At 37.3% G+C, this 23,413-nt stretch overlaps 1 protein-coding gene across 1 annotated transcript in view; it reads right to left on the bottom strand.

Moving 5' to 3' along the window:
• Window positions 1-23,413, bottom strand: part of DYNC1LI1 (dynein cytoplasmic 1 light intermediate chain 1) — a 47,502-nt gene that overhangs the window by 16,020 nt on the left and 8,069 nt on the right. The window contains exons 3-6 of the mRNA XM_059162384.1: window positions 5,996-6,112; window positions 5,034-5,264; window positions 4,011-4,180; window positions 1,255-1,348 (exon numbers count right to left, since the gene is read on the bottom strand). Coding sequence (XP_059018367.1) covers window positions 1,255-1,348; window positions 4,011-4,180; window positions 5,034-5,264; window positions 5,996-6,112 — 612 coding nt within the window. The remainder of the gene's footprint in view (window positions 1-1,254; window positions 1,349-4,010; window positions 4,181-5,033; window positions 5,265-5,995; window positions 6,113-23,413) is intronic.

Here is a 23,413-nt window from a genome sequence, read left to right as displayed (position 1 = left end):
CTCCTCCTGATTACATTTCTGTATGCACATTTTCAAGAGGATTAAATAAATGTTTAAAGAGACTACTCCCAAATCTGCTAATCTTCAAAGATAACAAAAAGTCTATAGACCTCTACTTCAATTACTCCCACTTTTTGTCTTCTTTTTAAAGTCTCTTATGTAGACAAATGCCCTTCAATTCAACCCAAGTCAACTATTATGTGACAGGAAAAAAGAAAGGGCTAGGGCTACAGAGAGGACAAAGTACTGAGGGGAAAAGGGGAAAGGGAAACTACCAGTGTCAAGTGATCTTATTCATTATCCAGCTAGGCTTCTTGTAAGTGGTCCTTAAATTAAATGTCCATTAATGAAAATGAAAATGAAAAACTAAAGACTCTATAAACATGTATATATCACTTATGATTCCTGTCTACTCCTAATGTCATCATTTCTTCACTTTTCAGACACAAAAGCTTTGGTCAGGAATGCAACCACAGACTCTCTGGTCCCAGAGGGGTGGGAGAGAACAGCTCTCCTCAGTGCACTCAAGCTGTGGCAGTTTTCAATAGCAAATTATCTTAAAAGCATTCATGTACAACACTCATTTTATCCTTCTTTTAGCTGTGAATGTTATTCAGTGGCTTCTCGAATCTGTGCAACCTAGACAAGATTCCTTATAACTGGTTTTCTAACCTTGTGATCATCAAAATCACCCAGAAAGCTTTTTATTTTTTATTTTTTATTTTTATTTTTTTTTTTTTTACCCAGAAAGCTTTTTAAAAGTAGAGATTCTTCAGTCTCACCTTGAAATGTTCCAATTCAGCAAGGCTTAGCTGGGCACAGCCAGATTTTGAGACCATTGCATTAGACTATATATAGAGATGGTAACACACTGAACATATTAAAAATGGGAACACACAAACCTAAGTATTGATCTCGCCCCCAAACACTACTCCCGATAAATGAATACTACTATCAAAATGTTTACAATGCCAACTCATTAGAACCTTCCACAAAAGACTGATAATTGGTAATTATTTTTCTTAGGCATAATCCTTTAAAACACAGCAAATTAAAGTTACATATTTCAGTACTTACTTTTATAGCTCAAAATACTCAGATATAAATGATTTGGGAGCTAAACTGAAATTTCTAACCAGAGCAGGAGGAAAAAAGCTTACAGAATTTCTAAAGTCCATCCATTTAATTCCCTTAATTAAAAAAAGCAAATAAACAGGTAAAGTACATTGCACTGATCAACCAGGAAAAGGATACATTGTAAACAAAACTTCCGGATATGCGACTGAATAAAATCAAAATGTTCATCTCTGTAGTCATGTTCTTTCTCCAATACACTAATGGCATCACACTGTTGAGTTAAAATAATTTTTAAAAAGTCATTAACTTTAATCAAAGTTAAATATAATGATGTAATAAACAGTTTTGGGTAGGGGAGCATCACAAAGCTACCACTCCAAAATGGTGACCGAATATGAGAATATCAGAATATCGATTACTCCTATCTGTCTAGATTCTTTTAGCTAGAGTCAAGACTAAGAATAATTTTCTTTAAAATGTATTAATGTCCATGCTCTATTGGATGCTGAAAATACCAAAGACAAAGTTCCGGTATAAAGGAATAAAGAGTAACGGGACAAGCAGATGGTTGCTCACACCTGCTGACTCAACTCCTTTTGACTTAAACAGTTTTTAAGTTCTAAACTCTATTCCAGTTCTATAAAACACTGTATATCTGGGAGTCTGCACCTTTACCTATTTCCTCTTTGCTCCTCTGTGTATCTGGTAACTCTGAACTGACCTTCAAATCTTTTCAGCTCTTTTGTTCACTGTGATTACAATCTTACCAACAGCAAAAAAAGGGGGAATGACAGGCTATTTTTGAACTGTCACCTGTACAGTCAATGAGATGATTCTGAATTCGGCTTGCTACACTAAAATGTTACAAAAAATAAACATGATGTCCAAATTACTTCACCAAAACCCTTTGGAACTGAAGGTATGAAACTGAAAAATAACCACTTAATAATAATGTTCACTATACCTAATATTGGTTTGGGGGTCAAATCTGATATGCTTTTTTTTGTTATGCATATATACATCATACAACAGAGTCTCTTTGTAATCACGAAATTGTCCATTTTACAGAACACAGAGTAATTGCTTCAAATTACTAAAGATATTTATCATAATTATATTGTTGACTTTTGATACTTTTGGTGGAACACATTTAAATGAAGTAAGAGATTTGGACCTAAGGACAAGAAGACATTTAGTCTCTGAATCTCAATTTCGAGTCTTTAAGGAGAGTTGAACTGCCATTATTTCTCTGTCCTGAGATACCTCTCCCATCCCCTTACACATTTTAAAAGCTCTTAAGCTACTACAAAATTGACGATTGTCTTAGAGTCTGTGAAGTACAACAGATAATCTCTTTTGGTTTAAAAATCTTATGAATCTGACTCATTTGATACTAATTCAGGTCCCTTTAAGCTTAACATTTTTCCTTTGAAAATAAGAGTTTTGTTTTGTCTTTTTTTTTTTTTTTACAAGAGACAAGTTGTGTAAAACAAGAAAAGTATCTGCCAACAAACAGCTCTTTGTCAAACAAAATAAAATAAACCACACACAAAAGGATTCTAGTGTGAGAGTTTAAAAACCTTTTTACAGTAGAGGGCATCTAGGTGGCTCAGTGGGTTAAGCCTCTGCCTTCAGCTCAGGTCATGATTTCAGGGTCCTGGGATTGAGCCCCCGCATCCCCCCCCACTCTCTGCTCAGCAGGGAGCCTGCTTCCCCCCTCTCTCTGCCTGCCTTTGCCTACTTGTGATCTCTCTCTCTCTGTCAAATAAATAAATAAAATCTTTTTTTTTTTTTAAGGATTTTATTTATTTATTTGACACTCAGAGATCCCAGAGAAGCAGGCAGAGAGAGAGGAGGAGGCAGGCTCCCCGCTGAGCAGAGAGCCCGATGCGGGGCTCCATCCCAGGACCCTGGGATCATGACCTGAGCCGAAGGCAGAGGCTTTAACCTACTGAGCCACCCAGGTGCCCCTAAATAAATAAAATCTTAAAACAAAACAAAACCTTTTTGCAGAAAAGGTATAAGTAACAATTAACTACACCACAATCACTATTTGAAATGCAGATACCAGATTTTGATTTTATTATTTTAAATGCTATCCCCGTTTCTTTGTTATTGATAATTTACAACCGTAAAGTTTAAAAAAAAAACTTAAGCTAGATTAATTTTTTTTAATCATTGTTATTCCAAAGATGAGTAAGTGCCATACCTCCCTTCAATTATGTGCAAATTTTTATGTTATGGAAAACATTAATAATTTTATATCTCAAAAGGTTTATATGTTCTGTCATTTCCTTAATATTCTATGATTTACAAACAATAAAGACATACTACTTAGGACCAAATGGGAAGAAGATGAACTTGAAGCAGAAGTTATTTTTAAAGGGAATTTGGTTTTATGAAAAAAGTGTATATAATGTTGGAACTAAATTAGCAGGATTTGGCAACAGCAATACTATCAGAACCTCTTTAGTAAATAAAAAGCCCTTGATAAATACATAACAACTTTACATAATGAGTACTAGTAGGTGTTTAAGTCTATTTTATCTTAAGTATATAATCTGCTGATATTAGGATATTAGTGTATCACAATTTAATGTAGAACGTGTTTTATAAAAATCAATACTGAAGTTCTCACCTTACCTGTAGTATTTCTACTCAACTGACTGACAATGAAGTCTAACTGAAATTAGGAATATGAAATTCAATCATGAACAGAGTATCTGAAGTAATGTTTTCCTTCAAAGAAACTATGATTAAGATCACAAATCCAACATGTCATTATCATTCAATTTTTTAAACTATTATTTCTATTTGTTAAGAAAAATTATCTAGGAAAGCTAGTTTGTCAACTCCAAAAGGAGGCTGGAAAACAAAACAGTTGGTCATCCTTGGTTAATACCAGTAGTAGAATCTCTAGGAAGGAAGCTAACCTTTGTGCAAACTACTAGTACTGGGATGCCCAAGTTATGTGTAAGTGTGTCCGCACCCAGAGGTAAAACCACACTGTCGTCTTTGTCTTCCTGTGACCCAGTATTTCTTCTCTGAGGAGAGGCTGGAAAATCTTCTCCCGGCTCTACATATTCTTGGAAGTCTCTAATCACTGAAAATCAAAGTAAATAATTGAATACATAGTTTAGAAATTGCTCTATTTGAGCAGGTACCTTTTTTGCCATAATCTAAGTATGTATTTTAATGAGACTTTATACTTAGTCTTATGTAAGAGAAGAAACAAAAACGGTTTGAGAAATCTGTTTCAAAGACAGGACAGAAACACTAGACCCACATTAATTATGAGGAGGCAGACTACAACACTAAGTGGCTTCAAAGAGTGGGGTTCAATGTAAGCCCAGTTCTGTCTGTGCAAATTACTTTGGGAAAGTCACATCTGGCTTTGCTTTTCTACATTCTCTAATTTACAAAGGGGACTAAGAGGATAAAAAATAGGTGTGTGTGTGTGTGTGTGTGTGTGTGGCAGGAGGAGGGGTAGGGGGGAGTGTTCCACAATTTAAAAGTTAGACGTAGGGGTGCCTGGGTGGCTCAGTCAGTTAAGCATCTGCCTTCAGCTCAGGTCATGACCCTGGGGTCCTGGATGGAGCCCCACATTGGGCTCCCTGCTTAGGGGAGCCTGCTTCTCCCTCTCCCTTTGCCCCTCCCCCTGCTTGTGCTCTCTTGTTCTCTCTCAAATAAATACATAAAATCATAAATGAACAAATGAATGAATAAATGAATGAATGTCCGACCTACATGACTTTCTAACATTACTTTCCTTTCTCTAAACCCTTTATTCAGGTCTTCTCCTTTTTACTGAGGTGCAAACCTGGGTCAAATTCACTGTAATCCTGGTAAGAATTAATGAGGTATAACCAATGCTAATAAATTTTTAGAACTCATTTGCAAGTCTGTCAAAACCTTCACTTTACAAAAACAGTATATGTATATTTCCGACTACTCACACTTTTGTTCCATTTCTTTCATTTCTTCAGGAGGAATTTTCAATTTGTCAATATGTTCTCTCACAACACTTGCCCATTTCTGTAGAGAATCCAAAGCAGTCCAAGGCTTTGACATATCCACAACTAGCATAACTAGAGTGTCCTTCAGAGAAATGGCATCCAGTGAAAATTTAAGGAGGCCCTTGTGATACAGGTCTCCATCTAAGATCCATACATTACATCTTGTTTGATCTACAATAGACAAAAGAAAGTTACCAAGGCAACAGGATTATTTCATTATTCAACTAACAATACTACTTAGTATCTTAGGGCACCTCCACAGGAGAGGTCTCCTTTGACAAGCTTCGACTATTTAGGTAGGTCATATCTATCAACTTAGTAAAGCCCTAACAAACATTCAGGACAATGATTTAACTGCCAATACAGAACACCAGCAGCCTCTACTGCTGATTTCTCAAACCCAAATCACGGACACGAATTACATGTTTCTATTCTTACTATCACAAACTCTCTCTCTCTTCTTATCAGCAGAGATACCCATGCATATTCAGGATATTATACATAAAAATGAGAAGGCAAGTGATGTATACAAGAAAAAATGGCTGATCAGATTGAAAAAAATCTGGGGAGTATGACATTTTTGTGTCAAAAATGAAAAGGCGAAAAGGGAGTGAACAAAAGAACCCTAGGATACTATTATTTTACTATCTGAGGGGGAAATGAACTGAAAAATTGAGATTCTTCAAGGATAGCAAGAAAGCTAGTCTATACACCAGAATACCTTAAGATGTTAAAAAATATCACTATATGAATTCCAATCCCAAAACAATAAAAGTATGTTCACATTTTTATTTAACTATTCACTGACTAGCATGACAGACTAGGACTCCTAATGAAAAATGACACACTAAGAAAAGTCAGACTAATATGAGCAGCAGTACATCTCAATAAATGACACTCACCTTCCCTGTCTTCATCATGAACATTTAAGTACAAATATTCCAAGCCTCTTCCTTTCTTGTACTCTTCTATTCCCTGAATTTTTCTTATTAAGCTTGTTTTCCCAGCTCCATCTTCACCTGTAAAAGAAGACGAGTCTTTTAAATTATAATATAGATTATTTAAAGATGCTTTCTAGGGGCACCTGGGTGGCTCAGTAGGTTAAAGCCTCTGCCTCCGGCTCAGGTCATGAGCCCAGGGTCCTGGGATGGAGCCCCGCATCAGGCTCTCTGCTCAGCAGGGAGCCTGCTCCCCCACCCCACCCCGCACCTCTGCCTACTTGTGATCTCTGTCTAATACATAAAATCTTAAAAATAAATAAATAAATAAAGAGGCTTTCTAGTGTCAAGTGAAAAATCCAACTAGAACTAACCTCAACCAAAAGGATAATTTGATGGACGACATCTAGGTAATTACACTTAAGATGCAGACTTCACCTCCAAGATGCTTTGTCCCTGCTTCTCTACCCTTCTTATTAAGTCTGGTTCTATCCTATTACAAATGGCTTCCTCTGTGGGTATTTCAGAAAGTTCAACTCTTAGGTCATCCCAGTTTAATATACAAGGGACAAAAAACTCTTCCTACTGACTGACTTTCAGTCTTAAGAATCTCAGGTAAAGACTTTTAACTGGCCCAGTTTGGGTTACGTACCCACCCACGGGCCACACTCATGGAGGATGGACGGTATATCAAAACTGACCAGAGCAGGTAATTGTGGCTGTAGCCTCACCAAAACCATAAAGTCATAAGAAATATTAGTAAAGGAGAGGGGTGGGGGTAGCAAATTGAACAAGGACAAGGGTAGAAGGAATGCAGAACAGACAAAAATAAAATGTAGACTTAGAAAATATTAATCGCAAAAATAGAAGAAACAAGTGTTTGACAAAGATGTGGACAAAAAGGAACCCTCCTGTACTGTTGGTGGGAATGCAAACTGGTACAGCCACTGTGGAAAACAGTATGGAGGTTCCTCACAAAGTTAAAAGTGGAACTACCTTACTGTCCAATCATCACACTACTGCATATTTACCCAAAAATACAAAACCACTAATTCAAAGGAATACAGACATCCCTATGTTAACTTCAGCATTATTTCCAATATCCAAACTATGGAAGGAGCCCAAGTATCCATCAGTAGATGAATGGATAAAGAAGAGGTGGTTTATGTATACAATGGAATACTATTCAGCCATAAAAGAACAAAATCTTGGCATGTGCAACAGCATGGTTGAAGCTAGAGAGTATAATGCTAAGCAAAGTCAGTCAGAGAAGACCTACACGTATGATTTCATGCCTATGTAGAATTTTGAAACCAAACAAGCAAAGGGAAAAAAACAGAGAGAAAAACCAAGAAACAGATTTTTTAAAAAAGATTTTATTTATTTATTTGACAGAAAGAGATCACAAGAAGGCAGAGAGGCAGGCAGAGAGAGAGGGGGAAGCAGGCTCCCCGCTGAGTAGAGAGCCCGGATGCGGGACTCTGAGATCATTACCTGAGCTGAAGGCAGTGGCTTAACCCACTGAGCCACCCAGGTGCTCCAAGAAACAGATTCTTAACTATAGAGAACAAAGAGATGATTACCAGAGGGGAGGTGGGGAGGATGGGTGAAATAGATGAAGGGGATTAAGAGTACACATTTATTGTGATGAGCACTGAGTAATGTATAGAATTGCTGAATCACTCTATATTGTATACCTGAAACTACTGTAACACTGTATGTTAACTATATTGGAATCAAAATAAAAAACTTGGGGCTCCGGGGTGGCTCAGTCAATTAAGCATCTGATTAGATTCCATCTCAGGTCTTGATCTCAGGGTTGTGAGTTCAAGCCACAAGTTGGGCTCCACACCCACTGTGGAGGCTACTTAAAAAAAATTTTTTTAATTAAATTAAATAAAAACTTGAAAGAAAAAAATGGGGAGATGAGTGTGGGAATGGGGTAAACAGGTGATGGGCACGAAGGAGGGCACATGTTGTGATAAGCACTGGGCGTTATATGTACATGATGAATTGCTAAATTCTACTCCTGAAATGGAGTAGAATATACATATACAATAACATATGCATATATAGTATATGTTACCTAACTTGAATTTAAATAAAATCTTGGATGGAAAAAAAAAGAAAAAAACCCTTGCATCTTTATTAATACCTGAGATAAGAGGTATTTCCTAGAAATGGTAGGTAACAAATGAGATTTTGTCTGCAGAATATGTCTTCATCAGCTTTTTCAGATGTTTTATGAAACAGGTCTATTTTCAGACATTTGCATTTGCCATCAAGACAAATCACATCAGAATTCATTTAGGTGTAAAAAAAGTGACAGCCATAGAAACTGGTCATTTTAATGGAGGCTTAAGACTTATGAAAAAGAAGAAATGGACTTAAAATATGTGTAAAATATGCATGTTCAATTTTCAACCAACTGTAACTTCCAAATGTTGAAGTTGAAGTGGAGAGAAGAGTGAGTAGTGGATAGAAGTTTTGCTACCAGAAAATTGTGTTTCAGTTAGCAAAGTGCTTCTTCAGACATCTTGAGAATCTTCTCTTTGCCAAGCACTGTAAGATGTCAGAATATTCTTGAGAATAAGATATTCTTCTGGTTTTACCTTTGACTTTCTCCTGAGTGCAAACAAGAGTCACACTCTTGAGAAGGTTGACTTGGACTCTCTTGTGAGACCTGATTATTGCCATGTTCCCACAGTCTTTGTGACTAGACTGGTCTTAATTTTCTCATCTCTAAGTAGAGAGGATTTCATTAGATTTCCCTACAGCCTGTGTGTGTCTATGAAATGTTTTTTATTCTCAATGTGAATACTTCCACCTTGTTACCAAAGTGACAAATTTTGAAATTGCAGGGTGTGTGTGTGGGGGGGAGCCTCAAACTACCATATTTACCATATTACATTTATTTGACAGTATACTCTTTTTAAAAAGTAATGTTTTAAGCTTTATCTTAAAATGGATCTCGAAGGTGCTAAGTATTAAGAGGCACAACTACCATCGTTTAAAATTTCAGAAGAGAAGAAATTATTAGAGGCAGAATCAAGAGAACAGGAACATAAACACCTGTTCCTCAGAGGCAACCCACAGAGAAGAATGCATTAAATTATTTTCCTTTTTTTCTGAAAATAGCAATGATCCCTAGAAGCAGAAATACCTTTCTCTTTTATGAGTCATAATGTAAAAATAATAAACAGTATTATTTTAATGGCCTCTAAAATAGCAGCACTGTTGCATACTGGAAAGTGTGCTTTGAACTTAAATTTATATCAATTTAGATCCTGGCCCTGTCATTTCCCACCTATGAAACTCTGAATAAGATACTTATCTTTGGCAGTTCTGAGCTCCAGTATTCAACATCTGCCAAATAGGAGATAATCACCATTCCCCATTACAGTCATGGTTATGTTAGAATTACTGCTGCTTAAATGAATGCAGCAGGCTCTCTGGAAATCTCTGCTGCTCCTGCTAGAGAGATGGAAATGGAAGCCAACAGTTCCATCTGACTAGAATGTGGGCAAAAGGGAGTAGTTACGGTCCTTTGCTTTTTGTTATATAGAAACACACTGACAGACTTGAAGTTGTATCCTTTTGCTGCACTAACTTCTTCAGCTTTTGTATTTCAAACCCATTAATACATAGTCAAGTTTAAAAATACTCCCAAAGTGGATAAGGGAACAAAATTTATATCCTTCACTCAGGGATTTGTGAAACTCATTAATATTCTGGCAGCATTTTTGTTGTCTGAGACCAGATGTCTCAGTGGCTGCCCTGTAAGAGGCTTAAGAATGTACATTTCACTATGAAAGTGCAGAGTTAACAGAGTTAACAGGTACTGCAGTCACAGGTACTTTCTGGGTACTGGGGATACAGCAGTAAGCAAAACACAAAAAAAGCCTGTTCTGCTAGAGCTTCTGAGGGTAGGGGGTAACTAAGTAAAATACATACTATGTTAGTAGTTCAATGGAGAAAAATAATATGAGAAGGAACAGGAATGCAAGGGAGGTTGTGATTTTAAATGAGGTGATTAGCAACAGCCTACCCAAGTAAGTGGTATTTGAAAGACGACAGAAGTTTGGGCAACACAGGATTCTAAAGAGAGTATATTTTAGGTAGAGGGAACATGCAATACAGAAAGTCTAAGGTTGGAATCTTACATGAATCATCATATAAGTGAGTATCTGGGGGAAAGACAACAAGAGAATGATACTGTCTTTGTGTATATTGAAACATGAGGTATTCATGGAACATGCACATAGTGACAAGCAGAAGGCAGCTCGGGAAAGGCTGAGGCTCAAAGGAAATCTGTGGGTCACTGAAGCTGTGTGTGGAGTTGCTCCTGGAATTACATTCAGAGTGAGAAGAGCAGAAGGCTGAGAAAGGAACCCTGGGGAACACAAACTTGGGGCAGGAATGGAAGAGCAGCCTGCAAGGAAGACTCGGGACCAGCCGCCTCAGAGGTCAGTGGTAGAGTAGGGGAGGGCAATGTTACGGAAGCAATGGCAAGGGAGAGCCTTCTCTGACTTCTATGTCTTCCTCATCTCTCTGCCAGCTCCCAACCAAGTGTGCCTGGAATACAGCTGTCCCCACCACTAGCTAATACCTTAGTTCAGGCCTACCTTATTTCTGCTAGGACACCATTAATACCTAGTAACCTAAGTTTTCCTAATCCTAAACTTATTCTTGTCAGTCAGTCTTCCACACTTTCGCCACAGCAGTCTTTCTAAAATACCTAAACACTGCCAGGGGCTCCCGGTCACCTTCAGGATAGTCTGACCTTCCCACCTGGCATAAGATGCCCTTCACGAGTTGGCATGCCGTACTTGTTCTCACTTTCTGACTCCTTTTCCCCCCTCATGTCCTGAAGTTCATGCATTCAAATTAACTGTCCTTTGTAGAAGGACACTTCTTTGCCTCCAGGCCTCTGTGTATGCTTTCCTTGCTGCCTAGAATGACTAACTATCCGTGGCTCATTAAACACCATGAGGTTTGCCTAAAGTATTACCTACCGTCTCTACAAAGCCCTTTCTGACTTCCAGGCAAAACCAGGATATTCCCTTAGGGCTGGCTTCCTGATTTGTTGCATATCTCCAGTGTAGTCCTAATGACAATATCTTGAAATTATCTTTTGCTTGTTTTCCCTCTCCAGTTTATAAGCCTCTTAGAGGACAATGATTTGAATATAAAGATCCTTGTACTTCTAGTGTTTAGTGTAGTAAATGTCAAATGCAATGGTTCTTAAATTGTGGTACCTGCACTAGCAGCAGCAGCAGCAACACTGGCTACTTGTTAAAAATGCAGATTTGTGGACTCTACCCCAGAAGTACAGGAGAAGGCCTAGCCATGTGTGTTTAATAAGCCCCTCAGAGGCGTGCCTGGGTGGCTCAGTGGGTTAAAGCCTCTGCTTTCCGCTAAGGTCATGATCCCAGGGTCTTGGGATCACGCCCCGCGTTGGGCTCTCTGCTCAGTGGGGAGCCTGCTTCCTCCTCTCTCTTTGCCTGCTTCTCCGTGTACTTGTGATCTCTGTCAAATAAATAAATAAATAAATAAGCTTAAAAAAAAAAAAAAAAAAGCCCCGCGGATGAGTGTGGCATATTTGAGAACCATCAGTCCAGTGAAATGAATGATGGACATTTACTTAGAGAAATAAATTCTGGTCTCCTAAGTAGGGGAGAACTCCTCAACTTCAGCTCTTAGAAAAAGGAAACAGCCATCCTCTACTGATGGCTACAAGAACTTGAAATACAGCATACGTAGTTAGAATTGACTATGTTTTTGATGTCATGAATTTGGGCTCAAAATCCAAAAAAATGTGGAGCTTGAAACTTGAAATATAGCATACGTAGTTAGGATTGACTGTATTTTTGATGTCATGAATTTGGGCTCAAAATCCAAAAAAAAATTTGGAGCATATGAATTTAAGCCTTTACAATTAGAATTAGATAAACTAAAAGGAAGATACAAACTTGTTAAAAAACCATTCCATAATTTTTTTTCTTTAAAATTCAATTAGCCAACATATATGACATCAATTAGTTTCAGGTGTAGACTTCAACAATTTATCAGTTGCCTACAACACCCAGTGCTTATCACATCACATGCCCTCCTTAATGCCCATCACCCTGTTATCCCATCTTCTCTCTCACCTTCCCTCCAGCAACCTTAAGTTTGTTTCCTAGAGTTAAGAGTCTCTCATGGTTTGTCTCCCTTTCTGATTACTCCCCCATTCAATTTTTCCTCCCTTCTCCTATGATGCTCTACACTGAAGAACCACTCCACAGTATCACCACTAGAGATAATCAAATCAGTGACTATTTCTAGGTGATATTATTATGGTTTGGGTCTTTTGCTTATGCTTATCTATAAGTATACATTTTAAAATTCAGAAACCTTTATATTTAAGTCATTTGAAATATTAAAAAGAAATTGAAATAAATCCATCTGATTTTGACCCTTTTTAAGGTATCTTTTCATTTTCTAACATCTAAAGTAGGAATTAAAGAGAAAAGATAAATCCTGGGTTAAATAAAATCAAGTTTTATCGGTTACCACCTATTTTTATGGATGCATAGGTACTTTAGAAAATCAGATATTTTATTGATTTCACGAATCAATTTAAAAGCTTCTATTACAAGTCTGGGCACTAAGTTTTTGCCTATAATATGTAATACTGTTTCTGCGGGATAATCAGTTTTCAGCTGGTGTCAATTTAATCTAGAGAATTCTTTTCAGGAAAGTAGTCTGTCATAAGCGACACTTGGATTTTTTACTTTCTAGTTATAGAATAAACTTGGGATTTTTAAAATTAATAAACCTTGGGGTTTTTAATTCTTTTTTATTTTTTAAAGAGAGAGCATACATGTGCAAGTGGTGGGGAAGGCAGAGAGAGAGGAAGAGAGAGGGAATTGTAAGCAGACTCCATGCTTAGCACAGAGCCCAATGCAGGACTTGATCTCACAACTCTGAGATCATGATCTAAGCAGAAAACAAGAGTCAGACACTCAAACAACTGAGTCTCTAAGTGCCCCCAATCAACTGTTTTTTAGAGGAGTTTTAGGTTCACAGCAAAATTGGGCGAGAAATTCTCTGAATTTTTTAATATCCTGTCCCCACATCTATACAACGTCTCCCACCCTTGATACAGTAGTACATTTATTACAGTGAACTGACACTAACATGTCATTATCACCTGAAGTCCACTGTTTATATGAGGGTTCATTCTTGGTGTTGTACACTATATGGGTTTTGACAGATGTATAATGACATGTATTCTGCCATTACAGTATCATACAAAATAGTTTCACTGCCCTAAAAATCCTCTGCTTTGCCTATTCAGACTTTTTAAAAGAAAGTTTTTATAGATCGCCTCACATGGTGATTTAAATTATTTTTAATATGTCCAGTGCTCCTGCATACTGAGATGACTAGATAGAAATGATTTAAATTCTTTTTGTTTATAGTTCTTGAACAACTACTTGAAAACATTATAAATTAAATGCCATAAAAATTATAGGATTGATAAAATTCAAATCACAATAAATATAACAAATGATATTTTGCTAAAATTAAATGCCAGTGCTGGGTTTAAGAGTAGAAACATATATTTTTCACTAGTTAACTTTATTATTTCTATTTTAAGCATGATGGATCATCATGGGAATAATCATTGTCATTATCATAGATATTACTATCTTCAACCCAATCTGTTATTTTGTTGGTCCATTTTAATAGTACACTGCAAAAATAGCACTGAAAAAGAAGTACTTATTTAATGACGAGTTCTTTATTGCCTGTTTAAGGTGATACTTACTGCTATGATATGTTAGAAAATGGTTCATAAAAAGAACCACTCTGGCCAATACGACTGAATAGAGTACTGCTCTGAGATACTTTCTTTGGAGTTTGACAGATCCATGTGTCCTCTCTCTGTTCTGTCTGCCTTACTTGGTCTCAGCTTGTCACCAACAGAACTGTAAGCACCTATGCAGAAGGGAGTACTGCAATCTTGTGGCAAGATGCTCATTCAGAAAAGATCCAAGACATTTATAATTTTTTTGAAGTTTAACATGAAAATGAAAACAATTTTTAAATTTTCAGAGAACTCATGAATATTTTCCAGGAATAAGTCCTTATATCTAAGAAACTCAACTTTACTATAAATACTATTAACAAGATATTGCTAATAACTAAAGTTCATGAGATAATAATATGTAGTATTTAAACAGATTTTTAATATTAAAAAAATCCTTACCAAAACATGAATAGCTAGCCTAGTTTTAAAGTTTTTAAACTTGTACCAACATTTTTTTTTTTTAAGACTGTTATTTATTTGAGAGAGAGGGAGAATGTGTGTGGGTAAGCACACCAGCAGGGGCTAGGGGCAGAGAGAGAAGCTGCCTCCTCTCTGAGGGAGCCCAGTGGAGGGCTCCATCCCAGGACACTGATCCCAGGACTCCAGGATCATGACCTGAGCTGAAGACAGATGCTTAACTACTGAGCCACCCAGGTGCTCTGTAACTAGTGCCAAGTTTAAATCACATAATTTCTTGCTATTTGTATTTTCTATTAAGTTCTTTATTTTAATTTCAATATAGTTAACATACAGAACTATTATTAGTTTCAGGTGTACAATAGAGTGATTCAACAATTTTTACATCACTCAGTACTCATCACAATAAATGTGAACTCTTAATCCCCTTCATCTATTTCACTCATTCTCTCCATCTCCCCTCTGGTAATCACCTCTTTGTTCTCTATAGTTAAGAATATGTTTCTTGGTTTGTCTGTTTTTTCCCTTTGCTTGTTTGGTTTCTAAAATTCCACATAGGAATGAAATCATATGGTATTTGTCATTCTCTAACTGACTTATTTTTGATCCATCCTATTGCAAATGCCAAGATTTCATTCTTTTCTGGCTGAATAATATTCAGTGTGTGTGTGTATGCGTATCTTCTTTATCCATTTATCTATTGATGGGCTCCTTCCATAGTTTGGCTATTGGAAATAATGCTGCAATAAATGTAGGGGTGTCTGTATGCCTCTAAATTAGTGCTTTTTTTAGTATTAGTATTAGTAGTATCAGTATTAGTAAAAATACTAAAAAATTAGTATTTTGGGGTAAATACACAGTAGTGTGATGATTGGACAGTAAGGTAGTTCCACTTTTAACTTTGTGAGGAACCTCCATACTGTTTTCCACAGTGGCTGTACCAGTTTGCATTCCCACCAACAGTACAGGAGGGTTCCTTTTTGTCCACATCCTTGTTAACACTTGTTTCTTACATTGTTGATTTTAGCCATTCTAACAGGTGTGAGGTGATATATCTCATTGTAGTTTTGATTTGCATTTCCCTGATGATCAGTCATACGTCTGTTTGACCATTTGTCTGACTTCTTTGGAGAAATGTCTGTTTATGTCTTCTGGCCTTTTTTTGGGGGGGGAGGTCCTCTGCCCACTTTTCAACTGGATTATTCTTTTTGGGGGGGGTGTTGAGTTGTATCAATTCTTTATGTATTTTGGATACTAACCTTTATCAGATATGTCATTTGCAAATATCTTCTCCCATTCAGTAGGTTGCCTTTTAGTTTTGTTGATTATTTCTTTCACTGTGCAGAAACTTTTTATTTTGAGGTAATCCCAAACGTTTATATTTACTTTTACTTCCCTTGCATCAGGGAATATATCTAGAAAAATGTTGCTATGACTGATGTCAGAGATATTACTGCCTGTGCTCTCTTCTCAGATTTTTAGGGTTTCAGGTCTCACATTTAGGTCTTTAATTCATTTTGAATTTATTTTTGTGTTTGGTTTAAGAAACTGGTCCGGTTTCATTCTTTTGGATGTTGCTTTACAGTTTCCCCAACACCATTTGTTAAGAGAGACTGTCTTCTTTCTCACTGCATATTCTTTCCTGCTTCATCAAAGATTAAGTGACTATACAGTTGAAAGTTAATTTCTGGGTATCCCATTCTGTTCCGTTGATCTATATGTCTATTTTTGTTCCAGTGCCATTTTAGAAACAAACAAGCTGTCTTGATGATGTCAGCTTTGTAATATAACTTAAGTCTGGAATTGTGACACCTCCAGTGTTTTCTTTTTCAGGATTGCTTTGGCTCTTTAGGGTCTTTTGTGGTTCCATACAAATTTTAGGATGTTTATTCTAGTTCTGTGAAAAATGCTATTGGTATTACAAAGATGTAATTGTAGATGTAATTGTTCTACTGTTATATACATCTTCTAATCAGATTATTTGCTAGACAATTTTTTTCTCTTTTTATGTCTTTAGGCACTTAACCCATGGCCTCTGCTTGGTTCTCCTCTCACTATACAAGCATACTCAAAACTGAACATCCACTAAATTCGCACCACACACCAATACGTTGCTCACGCTGCAGCTAAGTGATCTTCCTTACGCCACTTCTCCCTCTTAAAACCCTTCAGGGTATGCTAGTTAACGATATACAAAAGCTGAAGTATTTCCAGGGAAGTAAACTAGCATCAGCAACTTACTTTGTAATGCATAAAAAAAGGGGTGGAACAGTGAGCCGCTCATGTGATAAAACAAATACAGTTAAGTTTAATGGTAGAATCAACGTTTGAGTATATGAGTATTCACTGTAAAATTGCTTTAACATGTTTGGCAGTTTCATAAGATGTCAGGACAAACCATCAGGGTCTTTCTGCTGCTCCTGCACAATAAAGCTCAATGTTCCTTCCAAAAGCCACCTCATTTTTCTGCCCCTCTCCCACCATACCCCACAACCCACATGCTAGGCTCCAGCCATGCACAACTTCTTGCAGAGCACTAGAGTGGGTGCTCTCTCCCAACTCTGAGTCTTCGCACATGCTGTCATTTCTTTCTGGGATATTCTTCCCTTCTTCTCACACGTGGGATAACCACAGCTTATCCTGGTCTCAGTTGAGTTTGCTCTAGGAAAGCTCTAGGAAGCGTTCTTTTCCTCTGTAAGTCTGGTTAAGCACTGTCCCTCACACTCCCAACAACACACTGCACACTGAAGACACTTCAGTGTCATGTGTCAGGTCATTTACTGGTTGCCTTCGGCACAGTGTAAGTCTGCCAAGTCTGTCCTGCTTCATTTAACAAATATTCTTTGGGCAAGTTCTCTTAACAGTAAGCAGGATATAAAGTCCTAGCTTTTAAGTTACTTACAGATAAGAAATTATCCTATTCTTAACAGAAGAATAGGATATTCTTCTATTTGTTTTGCTCAGCAAAAACAAAAACCATGTCGTCTTAATCTTTTGGGGCTGTTATAACAAAACACCATAGGCTAGATTGCTTTTAAACAACAGAATTTATTTTTCACAGTTCTGGAGGCTGGGAAGTTCATAATGAAGGCCTTGGCAGATCTGATGTCTAATGAGGACTTGGAAAAGCTCGGACTAAGTTGTCAGTACTCAGCTGCCTTGCCACAGCCAAGATGAGCTATGTTTGACAATATTAGAAAGTCCATCATGAACCCCTTCTCTTTATTCAATTATGCAGTTAGAAGGGCTGGAAAATATTAAAATGGAGGATACCTATACTTGGCATTGATAGACATTTAAAAACCATCTTTATTGGCCAAACCATTCAGGAAACAGAAGTCACTAAATTCCAAGTTATTTTTGGAAAACAAAACAGAACCTAATAGCTTGAAAACTAAAATAAAACAAATGAAAAATAGCTATATACATACTTAATTCTAAGCAATTAATACACTTTTAAAGTGGCAAGCAGGGCAATGGGGCTTATTTGGCTTTAAACCCAAAGTAATCTACAGACTCAATGCAATCCATATCAAAATTCCTGTGGCATTTTTCACAGAAATAGAACAAACAATCGTAAAATGTGTATGGAACCACTGAAGACCCTGGATACATCAAAGCAATCTTGAGAAAGAAGAACAAAGCTAGAGGGATCATGCACCCTGATTTCAAATTCCATTACAAGCTACAGTCATTAAAACAGTATGTATTGGCATAAAAACAGATACATACATCAATGGAACAGAACAGAGAGCTCAAAAATAAACCCAAGCATATATGTTAACTAATTTATGACAAAGGAGCCAAGAATATACAATGGGTAAGGGGACAGTCTCCTCAATAAATGATGTTGGGGAAAATTAGACAGCCAGATGCAAAATGACACTAGACCACTATCTTACGCCACACACAGAAATTAAGTCAAAATGGACTGAAGACTTTAACATCAGATCTGAAATCATAAAGCTCCTAGAAGTAAACACACGTGGTAAGCTGCCTGACATAGGTCTTGACGATGATTTTTTAAAATCTGACTGCAAAAGCAAAAGCAACAAAAGCAAAAACAAACAAGTGGGACTACATCAAACTAGAAAGCTTCTGCACCACAAAGGAAACCATCAACAAAATAAAAAGGCAGCCTACTGAATGGAAAAAAATATTTGCAAGTTGTATCTCTAGATAAGGAGTTAAAATGCAAAATACATAAAGAATTCATACAATTCAACTAGCAAAAAATGGAACAATACAATTAAGAAATGGGCAGAAGACATGAACAAACATTTCTCCCAGGACAAAGATGCCAAACAGGCACATGAAAAGATGCTCAGTATCACTAATCATTAGGGAAATGCAAATCAAAACCATAGTGAAATATCACCTCACATTTGCTAGAATGGCTAGTATCAAAAAGACAAGAAAAAACAAACGTCAGAGAAGCTATGAAAAAAAAGGGAACCTCTGTGCCCTGTTGGGGAGTGTAAATTGGTGCCGCCATTGATGAAAACAGTATAAGGTTTCCCCCAAAATTAAAAGTTTTTTTTTTAAAGATTTTATTTATTTATTTGACAGAGAGAGATGACAAGCAGGCAGAGAGGCAGGCAGAGAGAGAGGAGGAAGCAGGCTTCCTGCTGAGCAGAAAGCCCGATGCGGGGCTTGATCCCAGGACCCTGAGATCATGACCAGAGCCGAAGGCAGAGGCCCCAACCCACTGAGCCACCCAGGCGCCCCAAAATTAAAAGTTTTGATCATATTTTTACCATATGAAACCACAACTCCATTTTGGGGTACTTATTAAAAAAAATGAAAACGCTAACTTAAAGACACATGTACCCTCATGTTGACTGCAGCATTATTTCTTATTAATAGCCCAGATAAGAAAACATCCTAAGTGTCCAATTATGAATGGATAAAGATGTGAGATACACATTATTCAGCCATAAGAAAGAATGAAATCTTGCCATTTGTGACAACATAGATGGACTTTGAGGGCACTATGCTAAGTGAAATAAGTCAAAGACAAATTATCTCTCTTATGTGGGGAATCTAAAAAAACAAAAAAGCTCTAGCTTAGAGATACAGAGAACAGACTGGAGATTATGGGGGACGGGAGGATGTGTGAAGCATGTCAAAGAGTTAAAAAAAAAAAAAGAAAGAAAAAGAAAGAAAGAAAGAATTTGATGCCAAATAAATAAAGGAAAGGTGCAAAGACAAAAAAAAAACAAACAAAAAAAAACAAAACAAAAACCCAAAACAGAAATATGGGAATATTTGGGTGACTTTTATGACACTAGGGGCATTAAGCACAACAATCAATGATATAAACTATTAAAATCACATAAATACTTATTAGAATCACTTAGAATGAGATCTTAAAATTCTGCTATGTTATCAAAGCCACAAAGGGGGCGCCTGGGTGGCTCAGTCGGTTAAGCATCTGCCTTCAGCTCAGGTAATGATCTTGGGGGTCCCGGGCTCAAGCCCCACATTGAGCTCCCTGCTCAGCGGGGGGCCTACTTTTCCTTCTTCCTCTGTGCTCTCTCTCGCTTTTGCTCTCTCTTTTTTTTTTTTTTTTTTAGATTTTATTTATTTATTTGACAGAGAGAAATCACAAGTAGATGGATAGGCAGGCAGAGAGAGAGAGAGAGAGGGAAGCAGGCTCCCTGCCGAGCAGAGAGCCCGATGCGGGACTCGATCCCAGGACCCTGAGATCATGACCTGAGCCGAAGGCAGCGGCTTAACCCACTGAGCCACCCAGGCGCCCCAGCTTTTGCTCTCTTTTAAAATAAATAAAAATCTTAAAAAAAAAAAAACCAACAAAACATAAAGAACCATGGAGAACACGGAGAAAAATAAACAAACGAAAAACTGTCTCTAATAACCAAACCATTCAAGAAACAAAAATCACTAAATTCCAAGTTATTTTTGGAAAAAACACAGAACCTGATGGTTTGAACAGTAAAATAAAAGAAAAATAACTACAGAAATACTTTATTCTCTGCAATTAATACATTTTTAAAGTGGCAAGCAGGGCAATGAGGCCTGTGTGACTTCCAAAAATGTTCAAAGAATTCATCTACCCGTCACGTACAAACTGTAAGAAAGCTTTATCTTCAGTTCCTCTGCCTTCAGCTGGCAGTGAAACAGACATCCTAGCTTTAAGTGTGCCAGCCAAACAGTTAATGATCTGTAAACATACACTTATACAAGTACTGAGAGTTCCCATTTAAACAGACAAAGCTGAAAGTCCTCCTATAAAGAACACTTTAATGATGATGCTAAAGTTATTCTTTAAACATTTTATCTAAATTTTCATTTTATATTAGATTTTTTAAAAGAGGGCATATTTTACAGATGTTTTTAAAACAAACTGAAATATTTCATTAGATCAAATTATATTCTAACAGGACTAGTTTTATGTCCTCATTCAAGTGCCAGGAAACTTTTTATGCAAAGGACTAAAGAGTAAATATTTTAGGCTTTGCAGTTCACATAAGGTCTCTATCAGATATTCATCTTTGAATGATGATTCAAATGATGGGTGAAGGGTATCAAAAAGTAAAATTTTGGGGCGCCTGGGTGGCTCAGTGGTTTGGGCTGCTGCCTTCGGCTCGGGTCATGATCTCAGGGTCCTGGGATCGAGTCTGCTCCGCAGGAAGCCTGCTTCCCTCTCTCTCTCTCTCTCTCTCTGCCTGCCTCTCTGCCTACTTGTGATCTCGGTCTGTCAAATAAATAAATAAAATCTTAAAAAAAAAAAAAAGTAAAATTTTAAAAAAGAAAGTATTTGATGCTAAATACATAAATGAAAGGAGAAAAGACAAAACCCTCCGAGAAATATAGGAATATTTGTGTGACTTTATGATACTAAGGGGCATTAAGTACAACAATAATTGATAAAAACCACTAAAATCACATAAACACTTCTTAGAATCACTTAGAATGGGATCTTAAAATTCTCCTAAGTTATTAAAGCCACAAAGGGGGCACCTGGGTGGCTCACTCGTTAAGTGTCTGCCTCTGGGTCAGGTCATGATCCTAGGGTCCTGGGATCCAGCCCCATGTCTCCCTCTCCCACTCCCCCTGCTTGTGTTCCCTCTTATACTTTGTCTCTTTCTGTCAAATAAATAAAATCTTAAAAAAAAAAAAAAATCACCTTTGATCTTTTTTTTTTTTTTTTAACCCTCAAATCTTTAAAGATAGAAACAAAACAATTCTTGGCTTGCTGGACGTACAAAAACAGTCTACAGGCCAAACACTGTCCTAATGGATGGACCAAAGGAGGAAAGACTTGTTGATTAGATTACAGTGAAATTCCCCACAGCAAATAAGCCCATATCCCAAATTATGTCTGGGTGCTATTCAAATAAGTCACTCTCTGTAAACCAAGTATAAAATCCACGCACTTAAAAGAACTTCAGTTTTATTTTAATTTTTTAAAAGATTTTATTTTATTTTTTTAAAAATATTTTTATTTATTTATTTGACAGAGAGAGATCACAAGTAGGCAGAGAGGCAGGCAGAGAGAGAGAGGGGAGGAAGCATGCTCCCCGCTGAGCAGAGAGCCCGATGCGGAACTTGATCCCAGGACCCTGAGATCATGACCTGAGCCAAAGGCAGCGGCTTAACCCACTGAGCCACCCAGGCGCCCAAAATATTTTATTTTTAAATAATCTCTGCATCTAATGTGGGACTTGAACCTACAACCCTGAGACCAAGAGTCACATGCTCTACTAATTGAGCCAACCAGGTACCCCCAAAGAACTTCAGTTTTAGCATGAAACAATAACCATCGATTCTTACTTCTTTTTTGCACAAATTTAACAGAATTGATTACAAAAGAAAGTCTGTAAACTCTACCAAAACAGTATAGGGATAAAGGTGTGCTTGTGATACTGTTTTATCACCCCAACAGATCTCTAATTTAACACCAGAGGTCATGTTCATAAACTTTACAATGACAATTTAATTAACAGATTTAGAAATAGGAAGATTCAGAAGATGTGATTTCTAACTGTAACAATATCACAATTAGTGTGTAAACCTCGACAAGTCCAGTATTTCCATTTGCTCCCCATCTTCTCAGTAGGGGGGGTAAAAGCAGACAAAACTTATGGTGATGGACTTAAAGTTCTGTAACTATTACCAATTCATTACTTCTTGGTCAGTGATACAACAAAAACAAAATTCTTTTATAAGACATCAACAGTGTTTTAAAAAGATAATACAAAAACAAGAATCAAAGGCATCAAGGTGGCTCAGTCACTTAAGCATTTGCCTTCAGCTGAGGACATGATCCCAGGGTCCTGGGATCCAGCCCTGAATCAGGCTCCCCACTCAGCTGGGAGCCTATTTCTCCCTCTCCTCCCCACTTGTGCTCTTTCTCGCTATCTCTGTTGCTCTCTCTCACCCTCTCAAATAAAATCTAAACCCCCCCCCCCACACCCAAAAACCAAGAATCACATGAAAATGAGCAAAGAAAAACACTTAAGTACTCATAATACATTAATAATAGCTATCTTGAACACCTCCAGTGTATGCCGCTGTTAGAAATGTTTTACAAACATTATCTCCTATAATCCATATGATAATTCTAAAGGTAAATAGCATAATCTGAAAGATTAAGCAATTTGCTAAAGAAGGGTCAGGATTAGAATCCAGCAATACTACTCAACACTGTAAACACTGCCATTGTACTTGGAGCAGCTTCTAGTCTTCAATGGTGATAAACAGGGGGGACAAAAGGAAAATTAAGCGGTATTCTGCCTCCCTTTTCTCCCAGGTTCCTTTCCTGTGGTGGTGGAAGGCTGAGACACTGTGCTCTTCTTGTGCACAGGTTTGTGTGCCTGGTATCTGCTATCTATGGAGAGCTTTGATTCACATCTCCATAGCTATAGTGGATTCATTACTGCCTACAGTATCATGATAATCATGGCTAGAATAGAAAGAATTCTAGCCTTCCATGTTCCTTCTTTATCCAAGTGAGGGATCAACATTGTGAAGCTGACATTTTTTATTTGGCCTGGCATGATGTAAAAGAAATCACCCTAGGGCGCCTGGGTGGCTCAGTGGGTTAAGCCTCTGCCTTCAGCCCAGGTCATGATCCCAGGGTC

Source organism: Mustela lutreola, chromosome 2 (assembly GCF_030435805.1).
Source record: "Mustela lutreola isolate mMusLut2 chromosome 2, mMusLut2.pri, whole genome shotgun sequence".
NCBI lineage: Eukaryota > Metazoa > Chordata > Mammalia > Carnivora > Mustelidae > Mustela > Mustela lutreola.
Note: the sequence above shows the minus strand (reverse complement) of the source record. Positions and strands in the feature narration are given on the sequence as shown.